Source organism: Mesoplodon mirus (genome assembly GCF_964341445.2).
Source record: "Mesoplodon mirus genome assembly, chromosome: 3".
Taxonomy (NCBI): domain Eukaryota; kingdom Metazoa; phylum Chordata; class Mammalia; order Artiodactyla; family Ziphiidae; genus Mesoplodon; species Mesoplodon mirus.
Window position 1 is genome coordinate 39186474 of NC_138978.1, and position 24524 is coordinate 39210997.

At 42.1% G+C, this 24524-nt stretch overlaps 1 protein-coding gene across 2 annotated transcripts in view; it reads left to right on the forward strand.

Moving 5' to 3' along the window:
* Positions 1-24524, forward strand: part of ST3GAL3 (ST3 beta-galactoside alpha-2,3-sialyltransferase 3) — a 232716-nt gene that overhangs the window by 133029 nt on the left and 75163 nt on the right. The window contains exons 2-3 of one of the 2 annotated variants that reach the window (XM_082614044.1): positions 7158-7326; positions 23755-23847. In XM_082614044.1, the coding sequence (XP_082470170.1) occupies positions 7199-7326; positions 23755-23847 (221 nt within the window). In that variant the 5' untranslated portion in view covers positions 7158-7198. The remainder of the gene's footprint in view (positions 1-7157; positions 7327-23754; positions 23848-24524) is intronic. The other variant, XM_082614043.1, reaches the window with a different exon arrangement.

The following is a 24524-nucleotide window of genomic DNA, read 5'->3' on the forward strand; positions in this document are numbered from 1 at the left end:
CAAAACAACTAAGAAAATAGTCATAGGAACATACATATCTATAATTACCTTAATCATGAAAGGATTAAATGCTCCAACCAAAAGACACAGGTTCGCTGAATGGATACAAAAACAAAACCCATCAATATACTCTCTACAAGAGAGCCACTTCAGACCTAGGGACACATACAGACTGAAAGTGAGGGGATGGAAAAAGATATTCCATGCAAATGGAAATCAAAAGAAAGCTGTAGTAACAATACTCATATCAGATAAAATAGACTTTAAAATAAAGAATGTTACAAGAGACAAAGAAGGACACTACATAATGATCAAGGGATCAATCCAAGAAGAAGATATAACAATTATACATATATATGCACCCAACATAGGAGCACCTCAATACATAAGGCTACTGCTAACACCTCTAAAAGAGGAAATCAACAGTAACACAATAATAATGGAGGACTTTAACACCTCACTTCCACCCATGGACAGATCATCCAAACAGAAAATTAATAAGGAAACACAAGCTTTAAATGACACAATAGACCAGATAGATTTCATCGATATTTATAGGACATTCCATCCAAAAACAGCAGATTACACTTTCTTCTCAAGTGCGCACAGAACATTCTCCAGGCTAGATCACATCTTGGGTCACAAATCAAGCCTCAATAAATTTAAGAAAATTGAAATCATATCAAGCATCTTTTCTGACCACAACGCTATGAGATTAGAAATCAATTACAGGGAAAAAACATAAAAAACACAAACACATGGAGGCTAAACAGTATGTTACTAAATAACCAAGAGATCACTGAAGAAATCAAAGAGGAAATCAAAAAATACCTAGAGACGAATGACGATGAAAACACGACGATCCAAAACGTATGGGATGCAGCAAAAGCAGTTCTAAGAGGGAAGTTTATAGCAATACAATCCTACCTCAAGAAACAAGAAAAATCTCAAATAAACAATCTAACCTTACACCTAAAACAGCTAGAGAAAGAAGAACCAACAGAACCCAAAGTTAGTAGAAGGAAAGAAGTTATAAAGATCAGAGCAGAAATAAATGAAATAGAAACAAAGAAAACAATAGCAAAGATCAATAAAACTACAAGCTGGTTCTTTGAGAAGATAAACAAAATTGATAAACCATTAGCCAGACTCATCACAAAAAAGAGGGAGAGGACTCAAATCAATAAAATTCGAAATGAAAAAGGAGAAGTTACAACAGACACCAGAGAAATACAAAGCATCCTAAGAGACTACTACAGGCAACTCTATGCCAATAAAATGGACAACCTAGAAGAAATGGACAAATTCTTGGAAAGGTATAACCTTCCAAACTGAACCAGGAGAAGTAGAAAATATGAATAGAGCTATCACAAGTAATGAAATTGAAACTGTGATTAAAAATCTTCCAACAAACAGAAGTCCAGGACCAGATGGCTTCACAGGTGAATTCGATCAAACATTTAGAGAAGAGCTAACACCCATCCTTCTCAAACTCTTCCAAAAACTTTCATGGAAGGAACACTCCCAAACTCATTGTATGAGGCCACCATCACCCTGATACCCAAACCAGACAAAGATACTACGAAAAAAGAAAATTACAGACCAATATCACTGATGAACATAGACGCAAAAATCCTCAACAAAATACTAGCAAACAGAATCCAACAACACATTAAAAGGATCATACACCATGATCAAGTGGGATTTATCCCAGGGATGCAAGGATTCTTCAATATACGCAAATCAATCAATGTGATACACCATATTAACAAACTGAAGAATAAAAACCATATGATCATCTCAATAGATGCAGAAGAAGCTTTTGACAGAATTCAACACCGATTTATGATAAAAACTCTCCAGAAAGTGGGCATAGAGAGAACCTACCTCAACATAATAAAGGCCATATATGACAGACAAACCCACAGCAAACATCATTCTCAGTGGTGAAAAACTGAAAGCATTTCCTCTAAGATCAGGAACAAGACAAGGATGTCCACTCTCGCTGCTGTTATTCAACATAGTTTTGGAAGTCCTAACCACGGCAATCAGAGAGGAAAAAGAAATAAAAGGAATCCAAATTGGAAAAGAAGAAGTAAAACTGTCACTGTTTGCAGGTGACATGATACTATAGGTAGAGAATCCTAAAGGTGCCACCAGAAAACTACTAGAGCTAATCAATGAATTTGGTAAAGTTGCCAGATGCAAAATTAATGCACAGAAATCTCTTGCATTCCTATATGCTAATGATGAAAAATCTGAAAGTGAAATCAAGAAAACACTCCCATTTACCATTGCAACAAAAAGAATAAAATACCTAAGAATAAACCTACATAGGGAGACAAAAGAGCTGTATGCAGAAAACTATAAGACACTGATGAAAGAAATTAAAGATGATACCAACAGATGGAGAGATATACCATGTTCTTGGATTGGAAGAATCAATATTGTGAAGATGACTATACTACCAAAGCATTCTACAAATTCAATGCAATCCCTATCAAATTACCAATGGCATTTTTTACAGAACTAGAACAAAAAGTCTTAAAATTTGTATGGAGACACAAGAGACCCCGAATAGCCAAAGCAGTCTTGAGGGAAAAAAGCAGAGCTGGAGGAATCAGACTCCCTGACTTCAGACTATACTACAAAGCTACAGTCATCAAGACAACATGGTACTGGCACAAAAACAGAAATATAGATCAATGAAACAGGATTGAAAGCCCAGAGATAAACCCATGCACCTATGGTCAACTAATCTATGACAAAGGAGGCAAGGATATACAATGGAGAAAAGACAGTCTCTTCAATAAGTGGTGCTGGGAAAACTGGACAGCTACATGTAAAAGAATGAAATTAGAACACTCCCTAACATGATACACAAAAATAAACTCAAGGGCTTCCCTGGTGGTGCAGTGGTTGAGAGTCCGCCTGCCGATGCAGGGGACACGGGTTCGTGCCCCGTTCTGGGAGGATCCCACATGCCGCGGAGCGGCTGGGCCCATGAGCCATGGCTGCTGAGCCTGCGCGTCCCGAGCCTGTGCTCTGCAACGGGAGAGGCCACAACAGTGAGAGGCCCGCGTAGCGCAAAAAAAACAAAAAAACAAAAATCTCAAAATGGATTAGAGACCTAAATGTAAGGCCGGACACTATAAAACTCTTAGAGGAAAACATAGGAAGAACACTCTTTGACATAAATCACAGCAATATCTTTTTTGATCCACCTCCTAGAGTAATGGAAATAAAAACAAAAATAAACAAATGGGACCTAATGAAACTTCAAAGCTTTTGCAAAGCAAAGGAAACTACAAACAAGACTAAAAGACAGCCCTCAGAATGGGAGAAGATATTTGCCAATGAATCAACGGACAAAGAATTAATCTCCAAAATATATAAACAGCTCATGCAGCTCAATATTAAAAAGACAAACAACCCAATCAAAAAATGGGCAGAAGACCTAAATACACATTGCTCCAAAGAAGACCTAAAGATGACCAAGAAGCACCTGAAAAGCTGCTCAACATCACTAGTTATTAGAGAAATGCAAATGAAAACTACACTGAGGCATCACCTCACACTAGTTAGAATGGGCATCATCAGAAAATATACAAACAACAAATGCTAGAGAGGGTGTGGAGAAAAGGGAACCCTCTTGCACTGTTGGTGGGAATGTAAATTGATACAGCCACCATGGAGAACAGTATGGAGGTTCCTTAAAACCTAAAAATAGAATTACCATATGACCCAGCAATCCCACTACTGGGCATATATACCCAGAGAGAACCATAATTCAAAAAGACACATGCACCCCAATGTTCACTGCAGCACTATTTACAATAGCCAGTTCATGGAAGTAACCTAAATGCCCATTGACAGACGAATGGATAAAGAAGATGTGGTACAACAGTGGAATATTACTCAGCCATAAAAAGGAATGAAACTGGGTCACTTGTAGAGACGTGGATGGATCTAGAGACTGTCATACAGAGTGAATTAAGTCAGAAGGAGAAAAACAAATATCATATATTAACGTATATATGTGGAACCTAGAAAAATGGTACAGATGAACCAGTTTGCAGGGCAGAAATTGAGACACAGTTGTGGAGAACAAACATATGGACACCAAGGGGGGAAAGTGGTGTGGGTGGGTGATGGTGGTGTGATGAATTTCGAGACTGGGATTGACATATATACACTAATATGTATAAAATGGATATTTAATAAGAACCTGCTGTATAAAAAAATAAATAAAATAAAGTTCAAATATTCGAAAAACTAAAAAATAAAGCAATTAAATATACTCTTTAAGGAAATAAAGATAATATTGAACTCTACACATGTAAAAGGGAACTATAGAAAGCAAAACATTAGATTGGAAAAACAAAACTTATAGAATTGAAAAATACAGTGACCAAAATTAAAAATTCAGTAGAAGGATTTAGCAACAGATTAGATACAACTGAGGACAGAATCAGTGAACTGGAAGTCAGAAGAAATGACCTATAACAAGGTTGGCCAGCTCTTTTGTAGAGTCAAATGGTCAATATTTCTGAGTTTGGGGGGCTTTGTTGTCTCTGTCACAACTACTCATCTCTGCTGCTGTAACATGAACGCAGCCATAGAGAACACATAGACCAATGAGTATGGCTCTAGCTATATTCCAACAAAACTTTGTTTATGGACACTGAAATTTTAATTTCATATAATTTTTGTGTCATTAAATATTATTCTTCTAATTTTTAAACCAACCATTAAAATGTAAAAGACGGGCTTCCCTGGTGGCGCAGTGGTTGAGAGTCCTCCTGCCGATGCAGGGGACACGGGTTCGTGCCCCGGTCCGGGAAGATCCCACATGCCGCGGAGCGGCTGGGCCCATGAGCCATGGCCGTTGAGCCTGTGTGTCCAGAGCCTGTGCTCTGCAACGGGAGAGGCCACAACAGTGAGAGGCCCACATACCACAAAAAAAAAAAAAAAAAAAAAAATGTAAAAGACATTCTAAACTCACCGACCATACACAAAACAGATAGTGGGTCAGATTTGGCTCACAAATCATACTTAGCTGGCCCTTCACTGAGAATGCAGCAGATATATCTGCATGGGAATGGCCTCCCCACCCCAGATGTTTTCTATTCTTAAGAACCTATTACAGTTGACCGTTGAACATTTGAACTGCAGTGCATCCACTTATATGTGGATTTTTTTCAACAGTACACACTAGAGTACTACATGATCCATGATTGGTTACATCTGAGCATGCAGAATCATGGTTATGGAAGAACTGCATATATGGAGGGCTGACTATAAGTTATATGCGGATTTTTGACTGCATGCAGCGTCAGTGCCCCTAATCATGTTGTTGTCCAAGGGTCAACTGTTTATAGAAATACACTTAAAATATCTCTATATCCAATGATACTCCGAAAACCTGGAAATAGATTTCTTGGATTTTTTTGGTCTTCATTATATTCTTTTAATTATGTCTTTATGGAATAAATCGTTTCTATTTCCTTTGAGAATTCCCTGCTACTTGTGTCTTCACAACAGAATCACTTGTCAGTGCTGTGAAGATTATTCAAAATACTTATATGCAGTGAGCTGTACAAAACCTTGTCTTTTTTTTTTTTTTTTTTTTGCAGTACGCGGGGCCTCTCACTGTTGTGGCCTCTCCCGTTGTGGAGCACAGGCTCCGGACGCGCAGGCTCAGCGGCCATGGCTCATGGGCCCAGCCGCTCCGCGGCATGTGGGATCCTCCCGGACCGGGGCACAAACCCGTGTCCCCTGCATCGGCAGGCAGACTCTCAACCACTGTGCCACCAGGGAAGCCCCAAAACCTTGTCTTTTAACTGCAAACTGTATTGTTCAGGAGGGCAGTATTTTTTGGAGGTTAAAAATGTGGGCTGTGCTGGGCTTCCCTGGTGGCACAGTGGTTAAGAATCTGCCTGCCAATGCAGGGGACACGGGTTCGAGCCCTGGTCCTGGAAGATTCCCACATGGCGCAGGGCAACTAAGCCCCTGCGCCACAACTACTGAGTCTGTGCTCTAGAGCCCACGAGCCACAGCTCCTGAGCCCACGTGCCACAACTAGTGAAGCCCGCGTGCCTAGAGCCTGTGCACTGCAACAACAGAAGCCACTGCAACATGCACCACAATGAAGAGTAGCCCCCATTCGCCATATCTAGAGAAGCATTGCTTCTGCGCACAACAACGAAGACCCAACACAGCCAAAAATAAAAATAAAATAAATAAATTTATTTTAAAAATGTGGGCTGTGGAGTCAGATGTTGATTTTTAAAGCCCAGTTCCACATCTTACTAGCTATAATCTTGAGTGAGTTATTTAACTGTTATTGCTCAGTTTCTTACTATAAAGTGGGATCATGATAATTGCCCAAGTATGAGATTCAACCTATCCATTTACCCTTATTGGTGTCTGGTAAACTGGGAAGGCTATAGCCCCAAAATCAGACCTGAACCTCAGCTTGCCTCCTGCTTCATGCCCCAGATTTCATTTCTTCAACTCATTCATTTAGCAAATATTTCGTGAGTACCAACTATGTGCTTTGTAATTGGGATAAAACCGTGAAAATTTTAAGCCATATGAACAGCCTTGTAAGCTTGATTGGAAAGGATGTCTTGTGAGCTGAAGTCTTAATGAAGGGGGAGAGAGTAAATGAGAACAGCAAGGGAGGGTAGGAGGTGGTATTTCTGGATAGCATGAGCAATGAACAGGTTTTCTTTTTTTTTTTTAAGTAAGGTGACATACTGGTGACTCAGAAGCATAAATGCAGTACAAAGAGGATATGAGGGATCTTCAGATGCATGGGGTATAGAAGAAAGAGCAGCCTCCATCACATAGGGCTGTAGAGGAAATGGTGTTTTCAGTGAAGACCCAGGTTTCTATGAAATTAGAAGATGGAAGGAACATTCATTGAAGAAATCAAGGCTTCACGGAAGACAGTGGAAAGTTAGAATATGGTGAGGTGGGAGAGAAGTGGGAGATTGAACCATGAAGAAGAAGCAGACAGCAGTGACTTGAGCATGAGAAAACTGATGAGGATGTCATTGAGGGAGTGAATAACCAGGATGTGAGGCTGGCGTGTTGGGTTTTGTTGGCCTCAAAGTTGTCCAAGAATTAACCTTGTGTTCCCTGGGGGGTAGGCACTCAGGCTGCTCAGTGCAGTCAGCTGCAGCCCAATTGGATGATGCCTCCAGAGGGTTCAAGTCTGGTCCCTGGAGAGGCTCTGGCTTCCCAAAAAGGAGTCTGCTGTTCAAAGCGGAGGGTCCTAGGGAAAGGCTCAGGGCTACCGTCTGCTGCCCAGACATCGAGGTAAGCGCTTCCTCATTCATTCAACAGCTTTCTTGAGCAACTACTATGTGTCAGGTTCTATGCTCTGAGGATATACCAGTGAACAAGGTGTTCAGTAAACAAAAAGTGTGATAAACAAGTAACGTTTTCAGTGTCTTGGAAGGTGATGAGTGCTATGAAAGAAAATAGAGCAGGACAAGGGAATGCTGGAGAAGAGATTGCAAGTTTAAATGGGACGGTTAGGGCAAGCCTCAATGAAAGGTAGATGTGAGCAAAGACTCAGTGGAAGAGAGGGAGTTCGCCCTGCCTGTATCTGGAGGCAGAGCATTCAGACAGAACCCTAAGGAAATCTCAGTCTTGGTTGTGAGGAACATGACACCGGAGCCGGGGAATGTGCCCATTAGTCCAGCAGAGACGGGAACCATCTGGAGTCTTGAAGGTGCCAGACCCTGGTGTCCAGGTGTGTTTTTCCTGAGCTGATGTCAGCCTTCTGGAAGCTGACTTAATTAAATGGTGGTGTCATCTGTTTCAGCTGGGTGTAGGTGGGTGCTCCGTGTGCTGGGAAAGCTCCCGTCTGCTGCCACAGTATGATGTTTTATGGTTGCCATGTGGGCAAGAGCATGGAGGTGTTAATGCTGTCTCATTTCATAAGGAATTCCTTGTGAAGACAAGGATATAGGAGCCAAAACTAACAACTTTTAACCCCCAACGGCTTGTGAAAATCAAGCCAATTGTGAAAGACCTATAAACATGGGACAGTCTAAAATATACCCTGAGGCATAGCTTACTATCTCCAGAACAGCCTGTCAAGTTCCCTATGGCTGCATGGGGAACTTTTCCCAGTGGGGAAAATGTTTATTGAGCACCTACCATATGCCAAAAGCCAAATTCCTACTTTGTAGCTCACCTGGAGCTCTCAGCACAGTGGTTCTTAACCTTGACTGAATACTGGAATCACCTGGGGAGCTTAAGAAATTACTGACGTCTGCCTCCCACCCCTTAGAGATTCTGAAGTCATTGGGTTGAAGTGTAGCCTGGGCTTTGGGATTTTTTTTTTTTTTTTTTTTTGCGGTATGCGGGCCTCTCACTGTTGTGGCCTCTCCCATTGCGGAGCACAGGCTCCGGACGCGCAGGCTCCAGACGCTCAGGCTCAGCGGCCATGGCTCATGGGCCCAGCCGCTCCGCGGCATGTGGGCTCTTCCCGGACCGGGGCACGAACCCGTGTCCCTTGCATCGGCAGGCGGACTCCCAACCACTGCGCCACCAGGGAAGCCCGGCTTTGGGATTTTTAAAGCTCCCCATATGAGTCTAATACTGCTCTAAAAGATTCCATATCCTGTCTGAGGAACTCTTGACTTTCCCAGGTGATTGATACCAAAAATAAACTCACCTTTGAGGTGAGGCCCCTGCCTGTACATAGGACATGGCTGTATACAGTGTTTCTCAGTACAGGACTTCACCACCCAGAGATTCTGATTTAGTTGATCAGGAATCAGGCTCAGTTACCTTAATGTTTAAAAGTTCCATCAGGTGATTCTAACATGCCAGGGTTGAGAACCAGGGTATGGCCTTCAAGCCTATCACTATAACCATATTTGAATATGGTTTGAATATAATAATTACTGCAGAATGTAATAGTAGTTATGTGAGGACAGTTGGATTGTGAGTACTTTTTTCCTTTTGAGTTTACCTTTTCTGTATTGTCCTTATATACCTTTAAAATGAAAAAATATATCTGGATGTGCCTTCTTTTCTGTAGTTAAAAAAAAAATAACTTTCGGGACTTCCCTGGTGGTCCGCACTTCCACTGCAGGGGGCGTGGTTTCGATTCCTCATCGGGGAACTAAGAATAATTTCATATTCCAATTGTTCATTGCTGGTATATAGGAAAGCAACTGACTTTTGTATTTTAACCTTGTATCCTGGAACCATGCTATAACTGCTGGTTAGTTCCAGGAGTTTTCTGCCAGTTCTCTGGGATTTTCTACATAGTCAATCATGTCATCTGTGAACAAAGACAGTTTTATTCCTTCCTTTCTCTAGTTTTTTTCTTCATGGTCTTTTAAAATCTGAATCAATTGAAGAGTTTCCTGTAAATTCTATTGGCCTATTTAAATAGTTCTTCATTATCTATACTTGGAATAAATATTTGTGTAAAAACTTAATATCTGTCTCTTTTCTATGCTGTCAAAGCTCCAAGAGGTCTAAGGATGAGACATGATAAGTCTGGAGGAATGAGCAGACCAAATCATGCAGGGCTTTAGAGATAACAATAAGAAGTTTGGGCTTCATCTTGAAGGCAAAAGGTGCCATCGAAGTATTGTAAGCAGTTGAAAAGCATTAGTTTTGACTTGTAGGAAGGTGATTTTGGCTGTGGGAAGGTAGATGGGTTGGAGAGGAGCAGAAGTGGAAAGGGAAATAAGACTTAGGAGACCTTCATAGAAACAAAGAGCAGGGGGACTTCCCTGGTGGCGCAGTGGTTAAGAATCCGCCTGCCAATGCAGGGGACACGGGTTCAAGGCCTGGTCCAGGAAGATCCCACATGCCGCAGAGCAACTAAGCCCGTGCACCACAACTACTGAGCCCACACTCTAGTGCCCATGAGCCACAACTACTGAGCCCACGTGCTGCAACTACTGAAGCCTGCGCACTCTAGGGCTGGTACTCTGCAACAAGAGATGCCACTGCAATGAGAAATCTGCATACTGCAACAAAGAGTAGACCCTGCTCACCGCAACTAGAGAAACCCCACCCTCAGCAACGAAGACCCAACGCAGCCATTAATTTTAAAAAAAGAGGGCTTCCCTGGTGGTGCAGTGGTTGAGAGTCCGCCTGCCGATGCAGGGGACACGGGTTCATGCCCTGGTCTGGGAAAATCCCACATGCCGTGGAGCAGCTAGGCCCGTGAGCCATGGCCGCTGAGCCTGCGCGTCCAGAGCCTGTGCTCCACAACAGGAGAGGCCACAACAGTGAGAGGCCCGCATACCGCAAAAAAAAAATAAAAGAAAAGAAACAAAGAGCAGAAGTCAGTAGAGAAAATCAATAAAACCAAAAGCAGATTTTTTTGCAATATTAATAAAAGCAGTAAACCTCTAGCCAGGCTAGCCAAAAAAAAAGAGAGAAGACACAGATTACTAATATCAGAAATGAAAGAAGGATCATCACTACTGATCCCATGGATATTAAAAGCATAATAAAGGAATATTATGAGCATCTCTGTGCCCACAAATTTGATAACTTAGATGCAACAGACCAATTCCTTGGAACACACAAACTACCAAAACTCATACAAGAAGAAACAGATCATCTGAAGAGACCTATATCTACCAAGAAAATTGAATCAATAATTAGTAACCTTCCAGAAAACACCAGGCTCAGATGGTTTCACTGGTGACTTCTATCAGACATTTAAGGAAAAGACGATACCAATTACAATCTCTTCCAGAAAATAGAAGCAGAGGGAACACTTTCTAACTTGTTCTGTGAAGCCAGCATTACCCTAAAACTAAAACCAGATAAAGACATTATAAGAAAATTACAGACCAATATCTCTCATGAACATAATGCAAAAATTCTCAACAAAATATTAGCATATTTAATCCAATGATGTACAAAAAGAACCACACACCTAAATGAAGTGGGATTTATTCCAAATATGCAAGGTTGGTTCAACATTAGAAAATCAATTACTGTATTGCATCACATCAACAGGCTAAAGAAGAAAAATCATATGATCGTATCTATAAGGTGCAGAAAAGCGCTTGATACAATCCAACATCCAATCATGATTTTAGGAAAAACTCTCAGCAAAATAGGAATGGAAAGAAACTTGCTCAATAAGATAAAGAACATCTACAAAAAATCTACACCTAGGGCTTCCCTGGTGGTGCAGTGGTTGATAGTCCACCTGCCGATGCAGGGGACACGGGTTAGCGCCCTGAGCTGGGAAGATCCCACATGCCGTGGAGCAGCTGGGCCCGTGAGCCATGGCCACTGAGGCTGTGAGTCCGGGGCCTGTGCTCCGCAGTGGGAGAGGCCACAGCAGTGAGAGGCCCGCGTACCGCAAAAAAAAAAAAAAAAAAAAAAAAAATCTACACCTAACATCATGCTTGATGATGAGAAACTAGATGCTTTCCCCCTAAGTTTGGGAAAAGGCAAGAATGTCCCTTTTTACTACTCCTATTCAGCGTATACTGAAAGGTCTAGCTAATTCAATAATAACAGTAAAGGAAATAAAAGGCATAGATATTAGGAAGGAAGGAATAAAACTGTCTTTGTTCACAGATGACATGATTGACTCTGTAGAAAATCCCAGAGAACTGGCAGAAAACTGGAACTAACCAGCAGTTATAGCACGGTTCCAGGATACAAGGTTAAAATACAAAAGTCAGTTGCTTTCCTATATACCAGCAATGAACAATTGGAATATGAAATTAAAAACATAATATCATTTATATTATCACACACAAAATGAAATACTTAGGTATAAATCTAAATATATTGATATATATAAATTTATATATATAATTACAAGACTCTGATCAGAGAAATCTAGATGAATTGAGAGCTATTCCATGTTCATGGATAGAAAGATTCAATATTGTTTAAATGTCAGTTCCTCCTAACTTGATCTATAGATTCAACGTAATCTCAGTTAAAATCCCAGCAGATTATTTTATGGATATCAACAAACTTATTTTAAAGTTTATATGGAAAGCCAAACAACTGAGAATAGTCCACATAATACTGATAAAGAAGAACAAAGTTGAAGGACTGATGCTACATGACATTAGACTTAAGATAAAGCTACAGTAATTAGGACAGCATGGTATTGGCAAAAGAATAGACAAACAGATCAATGGAACAGAATAGAGAGTCCAGAAATAGAAATACACCAATATAGTCAATTGATCCTTGACAAAGGAGCAAAGGCAATTCAACAGAAAAAAAAGGATCATCTGTTCGACAAGTGATGCTAGAACAATTGGACATCCAAATGTAGAAACTAAATCTTTCACCTTACACTTTTCATGAGAATTAACTCAAAATGGAATCTAATAGACCTAAATGTAAAACACAAAACTTCTAGAATATAACAGGAGAAAATCTGTGTGAACTTGGATTTGGCAGTGAGTTTTTAGATACAAAACCAAGAGTACAATTCATGAAAGAAAAAATCAATAACTTGACTTACTAAAATTAAAACCTTTTGTTCTGTGAAAGACACTGATAAAATAATGAAAAAACAAGCCACAAACCAGAAAAAAATACTTGCAAAACACGTTTGATTTTTAAAAGACTTTCATTCAAAATATACAAAGAACTCTTAAAACTCAGCAATAAGAAAAACAACCAACCCAGTTAAAAATAGGCCAAAGACTTTAACAGACACCTCATCTGACAAGATATATACAGATGGCAAATAAGCATATGAAAAGATGCCCATATCTCATGTGTCATTAGGGAAATGCAGATTAAAACAAGAATAAAATATCACCACACCTATTAGAATGGCTAAAATACAAAATACTGACACAACAAATGCTGGCAAGGATGTGGAGCAACAGGAAGTCTCATTCATTGTTGGCAGGAATGCAGAATCGTTCAGCCATTTTGGCAACATATTAAAAAGCTAAACATAGTCTGACCACATGATTTAGCAATTACTGTTGTAGGTATTTACCCAATTGAGCTGAAAACTTATGTCTATACAAAACTGCACACAGTGGCACAGTATGGCCCAAATGTTGCACATTGCTCTGGCTTATACAGTAGTAAGGGCCTTTTGGTTTAATTATCTTTAAAAAATCATAATCGCCAACAACTGGAAGCAACCGAGATGTCCTTCATTAGGTGAATGGATAAACAAACTGTAGTACATCCAGACAATGGAGTATTATTTGGCTCTAAAAAGAAATGCACTGTCAAGCCATGAACAGGCATGGAGGAACCTTAGATACATGTTGCTAAATGAAAGAAGCCAGTCTGAAAAGTCTACATACTATATGGTTTCAACTGTATGACATTGTGGAAAAGGAAAAACTACGGAGACAGTAAAGAGATCAGTAAATACTACGCTACAGATCTTATGAGATTTATTTAGCCTTTCCACTGAGCTCAGTTATGCACTGGCATGCCAGTTGAAGACAAGTCCCTGTATATGAGATGTTGGCTTCATTTCAGCGACCCTCCTTCTCTGTTCCCAGGAGTCTCCTGATCTTCCTGCCGATAGGGCAGAAGTTTGGAGACAGGCAAGTGAGTTGGACAGAATAATCCAAGTAAGAAAAATTTTAAAAACAGGTTTTTTCCTCATTAAATTAGTGAAACGGGGACTTCCCTGGTGGCGCAGAGGTTAAGAATCCGCCTGCCAATGCAGGGGACACGGGTTCGGGCCCTGGACCAGGAAGGTCCCACATGCTGCGGAACAACAAAGCCTGTGCGCCACAACTACTGAGCCTGTGCTCTAGAGCGCACAAGTCCCAACTACTGAGCCTGTATGCCACAACTACTGAAGCCCACGCGCCTAGAGCCCGTGTTCCACAACAAGAGAAGCCACCAGAACAAGAAGCCCACGCACCACAATGAAGAGTAGACCCTGCTCGCTGCAACTAGAGAAAGCCTGCGTGCAGCAACGAAGACCCAGTGCAGCCAAAAATAAAAATTAATTAATTAAAAAATATGAGTGAAATTATGATGATAATTCAGGTGGTCTAGAAGTAGAAACAACGGAAGTCAAACATTAAAACAGTAGGAATAGTTACTGACATTTGTATAACCTTTCAAAGAATGTTCTGACCTACATTGTTGCAGGAAATCATTTGATCTTCCCACCAGTCCTGTATTTATTATAGCTATTTTAAGAGTTAAGAGAACCGATTATCTCATACCTGAGGTTACACAACTAGTAAGTGGAAGAGCTAGTTGCTTAAACTCCAGTCTTTTTACCTTTAAGCCCACTCTTCTTTCTACCAAAGAAAGCAAAGGCTTTGGTGAGAATAAAGGATGGGTTTAAGAGTCAGTTTCTCTTGTCAAAAATGATAATACTTACCCCAGAGTAGGGCTGCTCCAAGGGTGTGCGGAGTCCTGGCTAATATTTTTGTAAGGTCTCTTCTGTATAAATAAGTTGATGGGTCCATGTGAGATGTAATGATTTATTAATGAGGATTTAGAACAATAGGGAAAGAAGAGATACTTATGTATGTGTATATTATCCAATCAGTGCACATGAAGTTTCTTCAGAGTATCCAGATACCCCTTCTTTCTCTTTAGATTCAGGAACCATCTCATCATGTTTTTTTTATTGTCAGGTGTATCATTCCTGGCTAATTTCACATCTCCCACCATAAGAAAAAGGTAGCAGTACTGTTATTATTTACAGTACCATGGCTTTCTGGAACCTGTTTTATAGAAACAATATAGATCTTCTTGTCTCTTCAGTTCTCTAGTACCCTTTATTTCATGCTGGTTACATCATTACTCTTTTTTTTTTTTTAGCATCTTTATTGGAGTATAATTGCTTTACAATGGTGTGTTAGTTCCTGCTGTATAACAAAGTGAATCAGCTATACATATACATACATCCCCATATCTCTTCCCTCTTTCTTCTCCCTCCCACCCTCCCTATCCCACCCCTCTAGATGGTCACAAAGCACTGAGCTGATCTCCCTGTGCTATGCAGCTGCTTCCCACTAGCTATCTATTTTACATTTGGTAGTGTATATATGTCCATGCCACTCTCTCACTTCGTCCCAGCTTACCTTTCCCCCTCCCCATGTCCTCAAGTCCATTCTCTATGTCTGCGTCTTTATTCTTGTCCTGCCCCTAGATTGTTCCGAACCTTTTTTTTTTTTTAAGATTCCATATATGTGTTAGCATATGGTATTTGTTTTTCTGTTTCTGACTTACTTCACTCTGTATGACAGTCTCTAGGTCCATCCACCTCACTACAGATAACTCGATTTCATTTCTTTTTATGGCTGAGTAATATACCTACATCATTACTCTTGATGCCACACTATCCTTATCCTTCATGCTGCCCACGAATACTGGCTTCCAGTGACTCTGAAAGGTTGTGACTGTGCTTTGCTGACAATGACCACAAATGCAAGTCTTACCCAGAGTATGAAGGGGAAATGTGAACTGTAATTAGTTTGTGGTCATGTTAAATTTACCATTTGAAACTACCAAGACTGAATCATGAAGAAATAAAAATCCAAACAGACCAATTACTAGTAAGGAGATTGAATCAGTAGTCAGAAACCTCCCAACAAACAAAAGCCCAGGACCAGATGGCTGGTGAATTCTACCAAACATTTAAAGAAAAAAATACCAATCCTTCTCAAATTTTTCCAAAACATAGAAGAGGAGGGAACACTTCCAAACTCATTTTATGAGGCCAGCATTATCCTGATACCAAAACCAGACAAAGGCACTACAAGAAAAGAAAATTACAGGCCAATATCTTTGATGAACACAGATGCAAAAATCCTCAACAAAATTTTAGCAAACAGAATTCAACAATACATTAAAATTCAACACACACTGTGATCAAGTGAGATTTATTCCTGGGATGCAAGGATGGTGCAACATCTATAGATCAATCAATGTGATAAACCACATTAATAAAATGAAGAGAAAAAAATCATATGATCATCACAGTAGATACAAAATAAGCATGTGACAAAATTCAACATCCATTCATAACAAAAATTCTCAACAAAGTGGGTATAAAGGAAATGTACCTCAACATAATAAAGGCCATATATGATAAACCCACAGATAACGTCATACTCAATGGTAAAAAAGCTGAGTCTTTCCTCTAAGATCAGGAACAAGACAAAGATGGCCACTCTCACCACTTTTATTCATTGTAGTACCAGAAGTCCTAGCCAAAGCAATTAAGAAAGAAAAGAAACAAAAGGCATCCAATTTGGAAAGGAAAAAGTAAAACTGTCTGTATTTAGAGGTGACAATATTATATATAAAAATCCTAAAGATTCCACCAAAAAAAAAAACCTGTTAGAATGATTTTTAAAAATTCAATAAAGTTGTAAGATACAAAATCAATATACTAAAATCAGTTGTGTTTCTATACACTAATAATGAACTATCAGAAAGAGAAATTAAGAAAACAATCCCATTTACAATTGCATCAAAAAGAATAAAATACCTTGTAATAAATTTAGATTAGGAGGCGAAAGGCTTTTTACACTGAAACTATAAGACACTGATGAAAGTAATGAAGAAGACACAAATAAATGGAATATATTTTGTACTCATGGATTGGAAGAATTAATATTGTTAAAATGTTTATAGTATCTAAAACAACGTACAGAGTCAGTGCAATCCCTACCAAAATTTATCATTTGAAATTCTATAGTGTAAACATAGAATAGCACATCTTCCAACCATGTTTCTCTTGGACTGTTTTAGCTCCACATGCCTAGGTCTAAGGGCTGTACTCCTTAAAGGATTATTGTAAAGTTATATTAGATAATTATGTCCTGTGTGTGTGTGTGTGTGTGTGTGTGTGTGTGTGTGTGTGTTTTAATAAAATGTAGAAACAAAATTGAATTGGAGCAGTTGCAAGAGATTCCTGGTGGAAAGTCTCGGTGAGAATTGCATATACAGCTCAGGCAAAAGCGTTTGCAAGAGCTTACTAGAGAGCATCCTCCCAGACGAAATGAAGTAAATTACAAGGCCCTGGAGACAAAGATGAACTGCAGTAATGTCAGCTCCAGAATCACTGATCAAAGAGCAGAGTGGCTGATTTGTTGAGAAGATACTGCAGTGCCCCATAACAAGAGCTGAAAGGCAGGGCCTCCATAGCTGAGAAATACCCCCAAATTCCAGATCATGCAAATCAAGCAGTCCCTCTTCTCTTAAAGTGATAGAAGAAACATGAGACAGTGCCTCCATGTTTATCACAGATCACTGTAAGTGAGGCAAAACTCTATAGAAGCCCAAGTCTGCAGCGGAGTTCACAAAGAGCAATGGGTCAGTGATGCCCAGGGCAGGATGGACTGGCACCCCCCAAATGTGGGTGAATGAAGAGATGGTTGATAATTCAGGAAGAGCCAGCAGACCTGTAATCGTGGGGGAGAGGCAGTCAGAGGAGATAGAAATTGTCCTTAGGGAGAAAACTTTCCGTCTTGGAGCTTGAAAGGCTCTATGGCAGTATTAAATAACCTTTCTTACATAAAGGCTATTTCAGAAGAAAAAAAGAAAATGAAAATATTTAATGACGGGCTAGATTACTAAAGCTAACCTAAGCTGCTTCTGCCATTTCCCAAATCATGTCGTCATTCCAGAAGCATCTCTCTAGTAATTGCAGAAGTGCATCTTCATCGGGAAGGTTAGAGAGGATAGAACTGAAGAAGCAGTGGTGGGGTGAACTCTGTGCTGAGAGTTCTTACCTGTGTTTATCATGCAAGTCCTCCCAGCACAATTGTACTGGCTACTTAACTTGATTAAGTTGCTATATTTGCTTAAAAAGAAGCTAATATTTGTTAACTATGGTTTGTGAGGCAGTGTGCTAGGTGTTACACACATGGTCTTACTCCGTTCTTGCAACCAGTTCCTTGAACTCCTTCCTGTAAACTAGCACCTGGAATGAGGGAGGGGGCACAGTAGGGGGCTAAGTTCAGTCTTTTCTGAGAGGTTCTAGAAATTAGCCCATTGGTCACGAGATGCCCAACAACACTGATCTATACAGTCCTAATCTTCAAAGTCCTTTCTTCATTTTCCCCAGCCATCACCACCTCATACCCACACTTCCTGTCAATTAACCTTCCAAGTCAAGGTAACCAATTGAGCTCAGTCCAACAAACATTTTGTTGGGTACTTATATACTCAGTGCCACTCATGGTACTCTGTGCTAGGCACTATACTCAGATTTCATGGTCTGGGAGAGAAAGATGTTTAAATGGACAGTTATTCCTTTTTTTAAAAAATATATTTATTTTTTGGCTGCATTTGGTCTTGGTTGCTGCGCACGGGCTTCCTCTAGTTGTGGTGAGCAGGGGCTACTCTTTGTTGCGGTGCATGGGCTTCTCATTGCGGCGGCTTCTCTTTGTTGTGGAGCGCAGGCTCTAGGCACGCGGACTTCAGTATTTGTGGCATGTGGGCTCAGTAACTGTGGCTCACGGGCTCTAGAGCACAGGCTCAGTAGTTGTGGCGCACGGGCTTAGTTGCTCCGTGGTGTGTGGGAATCTTCCCGGACCAGGGCTTGAACCCGTGTCCCCTGCATTGGCAGACAGATTCTTAACCACTGTGCCACCAGGGAAGTCCCTAAATGGACAGTTTATTCTTCAGGGTAACAAGTGCTAGGCCATAGTTATGTCCTAGTCATCACTGTATCCCTAATCCCAGGCCAGCGTCTGGCACATAACAACAACGAGACTGTTACAGTTAGCATGTACTGAGGGAGAACTATGTGCCAGGCATTGTACTAAACATTGTATTCTCAACATAATCCTCACAACAATTTTATGAGGTATTAGTATAATTCCAGTTTTAAAGATGTGGAAATTAAGGCACAGAGCAGTTAAATAACATGCCCAGCTAGTAAGGGATAGAGCCAGGGTACAAACCCAAGCAGAGTGACTCTGTTGCCTCTAAATATCTGTTGAGTGAATGAATGAATGAATGAGTGAGAGGATGGAAGAGAAGGAGGTGGGAGAGAGAGTGGGGACAAGTGAGCAAGGTCAGGTGACTGTCAGCTCTAGGTAAGATGGGGTCCACAGGCAGGAGAGGTTGGTTCTGCTTGGCAGGGGAAGCAATCATGAAAAGTTTCACAAAGGAAGTGGTGCTTCACCCGAAAGTTGCAAGATGAATAGGTAGTCACTGGCCAGGGCAGGGCAGGGTAGACAGAGCTAAGGCCAACCTTCTACTTTTGTGGTAGATCCTTTCCCTCTCTCACCTTCTCGGGGACATTTCTCCAGCTGTCCCATTTCTGCTGCATCATGCTTGAGTTTTTCTCTTATTCTAACCAGCTTATATGCATGCTGAAAAATTTCCTAACCTCAAAAAAATCTTTGCCTGCAATTTCCCTCCAGCAATTGCCCCATTTCTCTGTCTCCCTTTATAGCAAAACTTCTAAAAATGATAGTCTCTATTCCCTGGCTCCAATTCTTCTGTTTTCTCTGAAACCCGATCAAAGCAGCATTTCACCCCCACACTCCAGTGAAACAGCTCTACTCAAAGTCAAGAGCAACCTCCATGTTGGCAAATCCAGCTGTCAATCTTATGGCTACCTTCCCAGGCCGAGCACAGTGTTTGATGCAGTTGGTCCCTGTATCCTTCTTGAGACACTTCATTCCTTTGGCACCTGAGACATCACACTCTCTCCTGATTATTTTTCTATCTCAGGGACTGCTTCTTTCAGCCTTTTGCCATGCTACTCCTCACCTCCCAAATGTTGATCCTTAAAATGCACACGGTGATCAGGGCACTCTCCCACTGGAAATCATTCAGTGACTCTCCCCAGGACAGAATCCAAACTTGAGCATTGGAAACCTCCGCCACCTCACCTGTCACGAAGTATTTGTGTGGTGCTCTAGAGGACAGCCAGCCCATCCAAATGTTCTTTCTCACCACACCCTCCAAGATGTCTGAGAGCTGAGTGGTTCCCATTTGCAGATGAGGAAGCTGAGAAGCAGATTGTCCTTCACTTGCCCAAGGTCACGCAGCTTTCAGTGTCCTTTATGAAAGCTTCTAATTCCAGGTCCTCTATTCTTCCCATTTATAACCTGTTGTTTGACCTGATTCCTTAAACCTGGGGCTTCTGAGTGAAGCAGAGGCGTGGAAGTCTGGTTCCTTCTTTGAGGTGCCAGCCTCTCCATCTGGATTTCCTCTTAAGAGAGCACTGGTTTACACTCTTCACCCCAGGCACTTGGTAGTCACGTTTGCAGGACAATGGTGCTCTTACTGGTCGAAATTCTAAATCTCCCCAAATGAAAGGCCAGCTGCAGAGTATGAGAAGAACAAGGGCTGAATGATTTGATCAGACATCTGTGGGGGCCTCCTGGCATTTGGAGTGTGAGCGCCTTAGAGAAACTAACTATTCTGGCCTGAGGGAGTTGGAGACTGTTAATCTTGGTGGTTTTGACCGCTCACTGCCCCAGAGGTCCCAGCCTGCTGTATGACTCAGAATCCCCAACACTCCCCCTATTCTTCTCTCACTGGGATAGTCAGGAGACCATTTCTAAGGCATTTTAATTTGGTAATAACTTGACATGGCCCACTATGCCCAGGACTGTATGTTTTAGAAGTTACTGTTGCTTGGGGTTTGGTTTAGAGCTGCTCCATCCTTAATATCTGACTATCCTGCACTGGCATGGGAAGAGCCTTTTCTGGTGGGCTCTGGCTTCCTGTGTTCCATCTTGCCTGTGCTCTTTCTTCTCCATTATGGATTACCTGAGTCTGTAGACCGTGGACTATCCCATAGCCTGATTCTTTTTTTTAATTAAAAAAATTTTTATACATTTTTTAAAGGTTACTTTCCATTTACAGTTATTACAGAATATTGGCTGTATTCCCCATGTTGTATAGTACATCCTTGAGCCTATCTTACACCCTATGGTTTGTACCTCCCACTCTCCCACCCATATTTTGTTCCTCCCCACCCTTCCTGCTGGCAACCACAAGTTTGTTCTCTATATCTGTGAGTCTACTTCTTGTCTTGCTATAGTCACTAGTTTGTTGTATTTTTTAGATTCCACATACATGTGAGATCATACAGTATTTGTCTTTCTCTGTCTGACTTATTTCACTTAGCATAAGGCCCTCCAGGTCCATCCATATTGCTGCACATCTAGAGCCCTGATTCTTGAAGCACTTTGCCAGAAGTTGATGATGTTCACTAGAGAGAGGAAGGATGTGGCTGAAGATTTGTCTGCTGTTGTACATGCATTTCTACGTGCATTTCTGCAATGCACTGTGTTAAAGGGACGACCACCATCCATCTTTCCTTTTCTTTGTGAAACTTTCTGGAATTCAGAAAGACCATAGGAACCCACAGTACCAGGCAAGCAAGCAGATGGTGGGGGATTGGAGACAAGGATATGAGGGTCTCATAATGCCTCACTGCTTGTTACACACTTCCAGAGAGCTTCTCTACCCCATCTCCAACTGCACTGACCACTCGTGCTGTCCCCGGACTCTGTGCTTCCCTCTGTGATGGCACTGACTGGGATCCACACCAGGGCAGTACCATATTAAGAGCTCCTGGGCTTCCCTGGTGGCATAGTGGTTGAGAATCTGCCTGCCAATGCAGGGGACACAGGTTCGAGCCTTGGTCTGGGAGGATCCCACATGCCGCGGAGCAACTAGGCCCGTGAGCCACAACTACTAAGCCTGCGCATCTGGAGCCTGTGCTCCGCAACAAGAGAGGCCGCAACAGTGAGAGGCCTGCGCACTGAGATGAAGAGTGGCCCCCACTCGCCGTGACTAGAGAAAGCCCTCACACAGAAACGAAGACCCAACGCAGCCAAAAATAAATAAATTAATTAATTAATTAAGAGCTCCTGCACTCGTGTTAGAGAGAAATAGTTTCACGTAATATCCACTACTTACTAGCTGTATGCTCTTGACTAAGTCTCTTCATCTTTCTGAGCTTGTATGTAAATTAATAATTAATAGCACCTACTCACCTGGCTATTGAGAGGAGTAATTGAAGAAATCTATAATGTTTTCATCACTGTGCCTAGTCCAAAAGCTTCCGGTAGGTTTAGTAATTGCACTGAAGTTTATGTTTCATTTCTGAAATACAGTTGTTTATGTAAGAAAATATTGTTATGTAAACTTCTCTTGTTAAACCCTTGACTTTCTTTTGCCTACCAAATAAAGGCCCAACTCCGGCTTGTCACTCAGCATTTACATTTGCATTTCAGGCTTTAAATTTCATTGGTAGGGAAAGCTAAAAAAATGTAGATTTTTTAGAAGAAATTGCACATAGATACAGATGAGTTTGTCTAAATTCAGTGAGCAGTGACTCTGTATAAGACCCTGGGCTATGCTCACAGGGCACTGAGTGAATCACACATGACGCATGATAGGCGGTGGCATCATGGTTTCTGGCTGTCCTGTATAGGCACCAGCCTCCCCTACCCTGGACCCACCCCGCCCCCGCCCCTGCAGAAGGCAGCCGTGAGGGAAGACTCACCACAGGGCCCCAGCACAGCAGAGCAGCTGGGCATCAGAGGGCTGGCAGCTGGCCCAAGGGTGGAGACTGGGGAGATTGGGACTGGGAACTGGCAACGAGCCAGGGCTCCTTCAGGTGCCCCAGCACGCAGGGCCTCCAGCCCCAGCAGTCACCGAATGTGTCTTGTTCTTCCACTGTGGTCTTCTCTAGACTGCACTGGGCAGGGTTTTTGGTGGCAGGGCTGTGACTCCAGCTGCACACTGAACACATATGGACACTGAAGCCCAGAGATATGAGATGACTTGACACTACAGTCACACAGCAGCAAAGCCAGGGCTAGAACTCACAAGCCTTCTGAAAAATAGTGCTTTCTGACTTATGGGCTCCTGAGATTGTCTTATGTCCAGTCCAAGTGTAGTGAGATTGTCAGGGCCATTTTGTTCCTTCAGAAAATCATAAGGGTCTTCTATGTGCCCATCTCTGTGCAAAGAACTGGGGGTACAGGGTTAAATCAGACCCTGACCTTGGGAATTTACAGTGCAGTGAGGGAGACATACTACCAACGATTGCAGTTCCGTATAGCGAGTGCTGGGCAATCATGTAATGCGGGTGGCAGGGGGTGGACACTGAGCGCAGGGAAGCACTTGGCTCAATCTGGGGGTCAGGGAATTATGCCCAGAGAAATTGACATCTGAACTGAGTTGTGAAGGACCGGGAGGCATAGGCAGGAGGAGAAGGACAAGGAAGAACACTCCAGGCACAGAGGATAGGAGAGCAGGAGAGCCTCCTTAACTAAACGCCCCAACATGTATTTGATCTCTATTCAGGGCACTGTGAGTGGTTCCCACTGGCTGGATCATAGTGTGTGTGGAGAGAATAGAGGCAGATGAGGCTGGACATGTAGACATATTCAGGAAGGTTGAAAGGGCAGTGCCTGTGACTACCAAAGTCTGGCGGCTCTCTCCTTAGGTTTCCAGGCTCTACTCTCCCAGTCTGGGAGCCTGGATGGAGTTCCTGATTTCCCTGGAACCGGGCTTACTGCAAAGAATCTATGCAAAACCCAGTGAGCTCTTTTTACCAAATTCCACTGCCGGGCCTTGCTTGTTTACCTACCTATTCCTTTAGGGTTTCTTGGCTCCTCCCCCTTACCCCCACCTCCAGGGCCTTGGTGTGGAAAAGGGGCTGAAGTGCTGACTGTAGGGAGTGAAGCTTTGTTCAGGGTTTAAACAGCTCTTCTACAGCTCTTCATGAACTAGTAACCACTGCCCAGTGCCTGGCAAGCTGTGACTCTCCTTCTCTTCCTATAGGCCTGCTGAGTTAGCCACCAAGTACGCAAACTTTTCAGAGGGAACTTGCAAGCCTGGCTATGCTTCAGCCTTGATGACTGCCATCTTCCCCCGGTAAGTGCTCCTGTTTCTTCCCATCACCTGGATAGCCTGGTCCATGGCCCAGGACTCAGACACCCTGCCCCTTGTGGCAAGTGGTGTGCCTCTGAGAAAATGAGATTTTGTGGTACCTTTCCTCCTGTGTCCTTGAGTCTGTGGGTGCCTGGAAAATACTTTGCTTTTGGTTGGTTCCTACTCCAGTCCCACTCTAGGCCCTTGCTACACCTTACACCCATCTTCCTCTCAGAGCTTGTACCTGCCAGCACAGCTCACTTCTGTGGAGGAAAGAGGTGAGGTAGAACCTACGTGGTTCCCCTTGGAAGCCAGGTATCCAGAGGCAGCCAGACAATGCTCCACAGCACAGAAGCTTGTAGTCTTTTTTGGAAGCTAGGACCAACTACCTGGCTTCAGGGAGGCAAATCCAAATAAAGCAGGAAATAAAGAGGAGTTTCTGAGCCTGGCGTTCTGGAGTTCCTGATTTCCTTGATAGGAGCTGCTGAAAGAAGCTGTGCCAAACCCTGGGAGATCCTTTCACCCAATTCCACTGAGAGGCCTTGCTTGCTTATCCGCCTTTTCCTTTCGGGTTTTCTTTCCTGAAACCTTGGTGTGGAAAAGAGCCTGACATGCTGCGATCGTCTTGTCTGCTGTCCGAGTGCAGTGAGACCCTTGGGGTCGTTTTGTTCCTTCAGAGA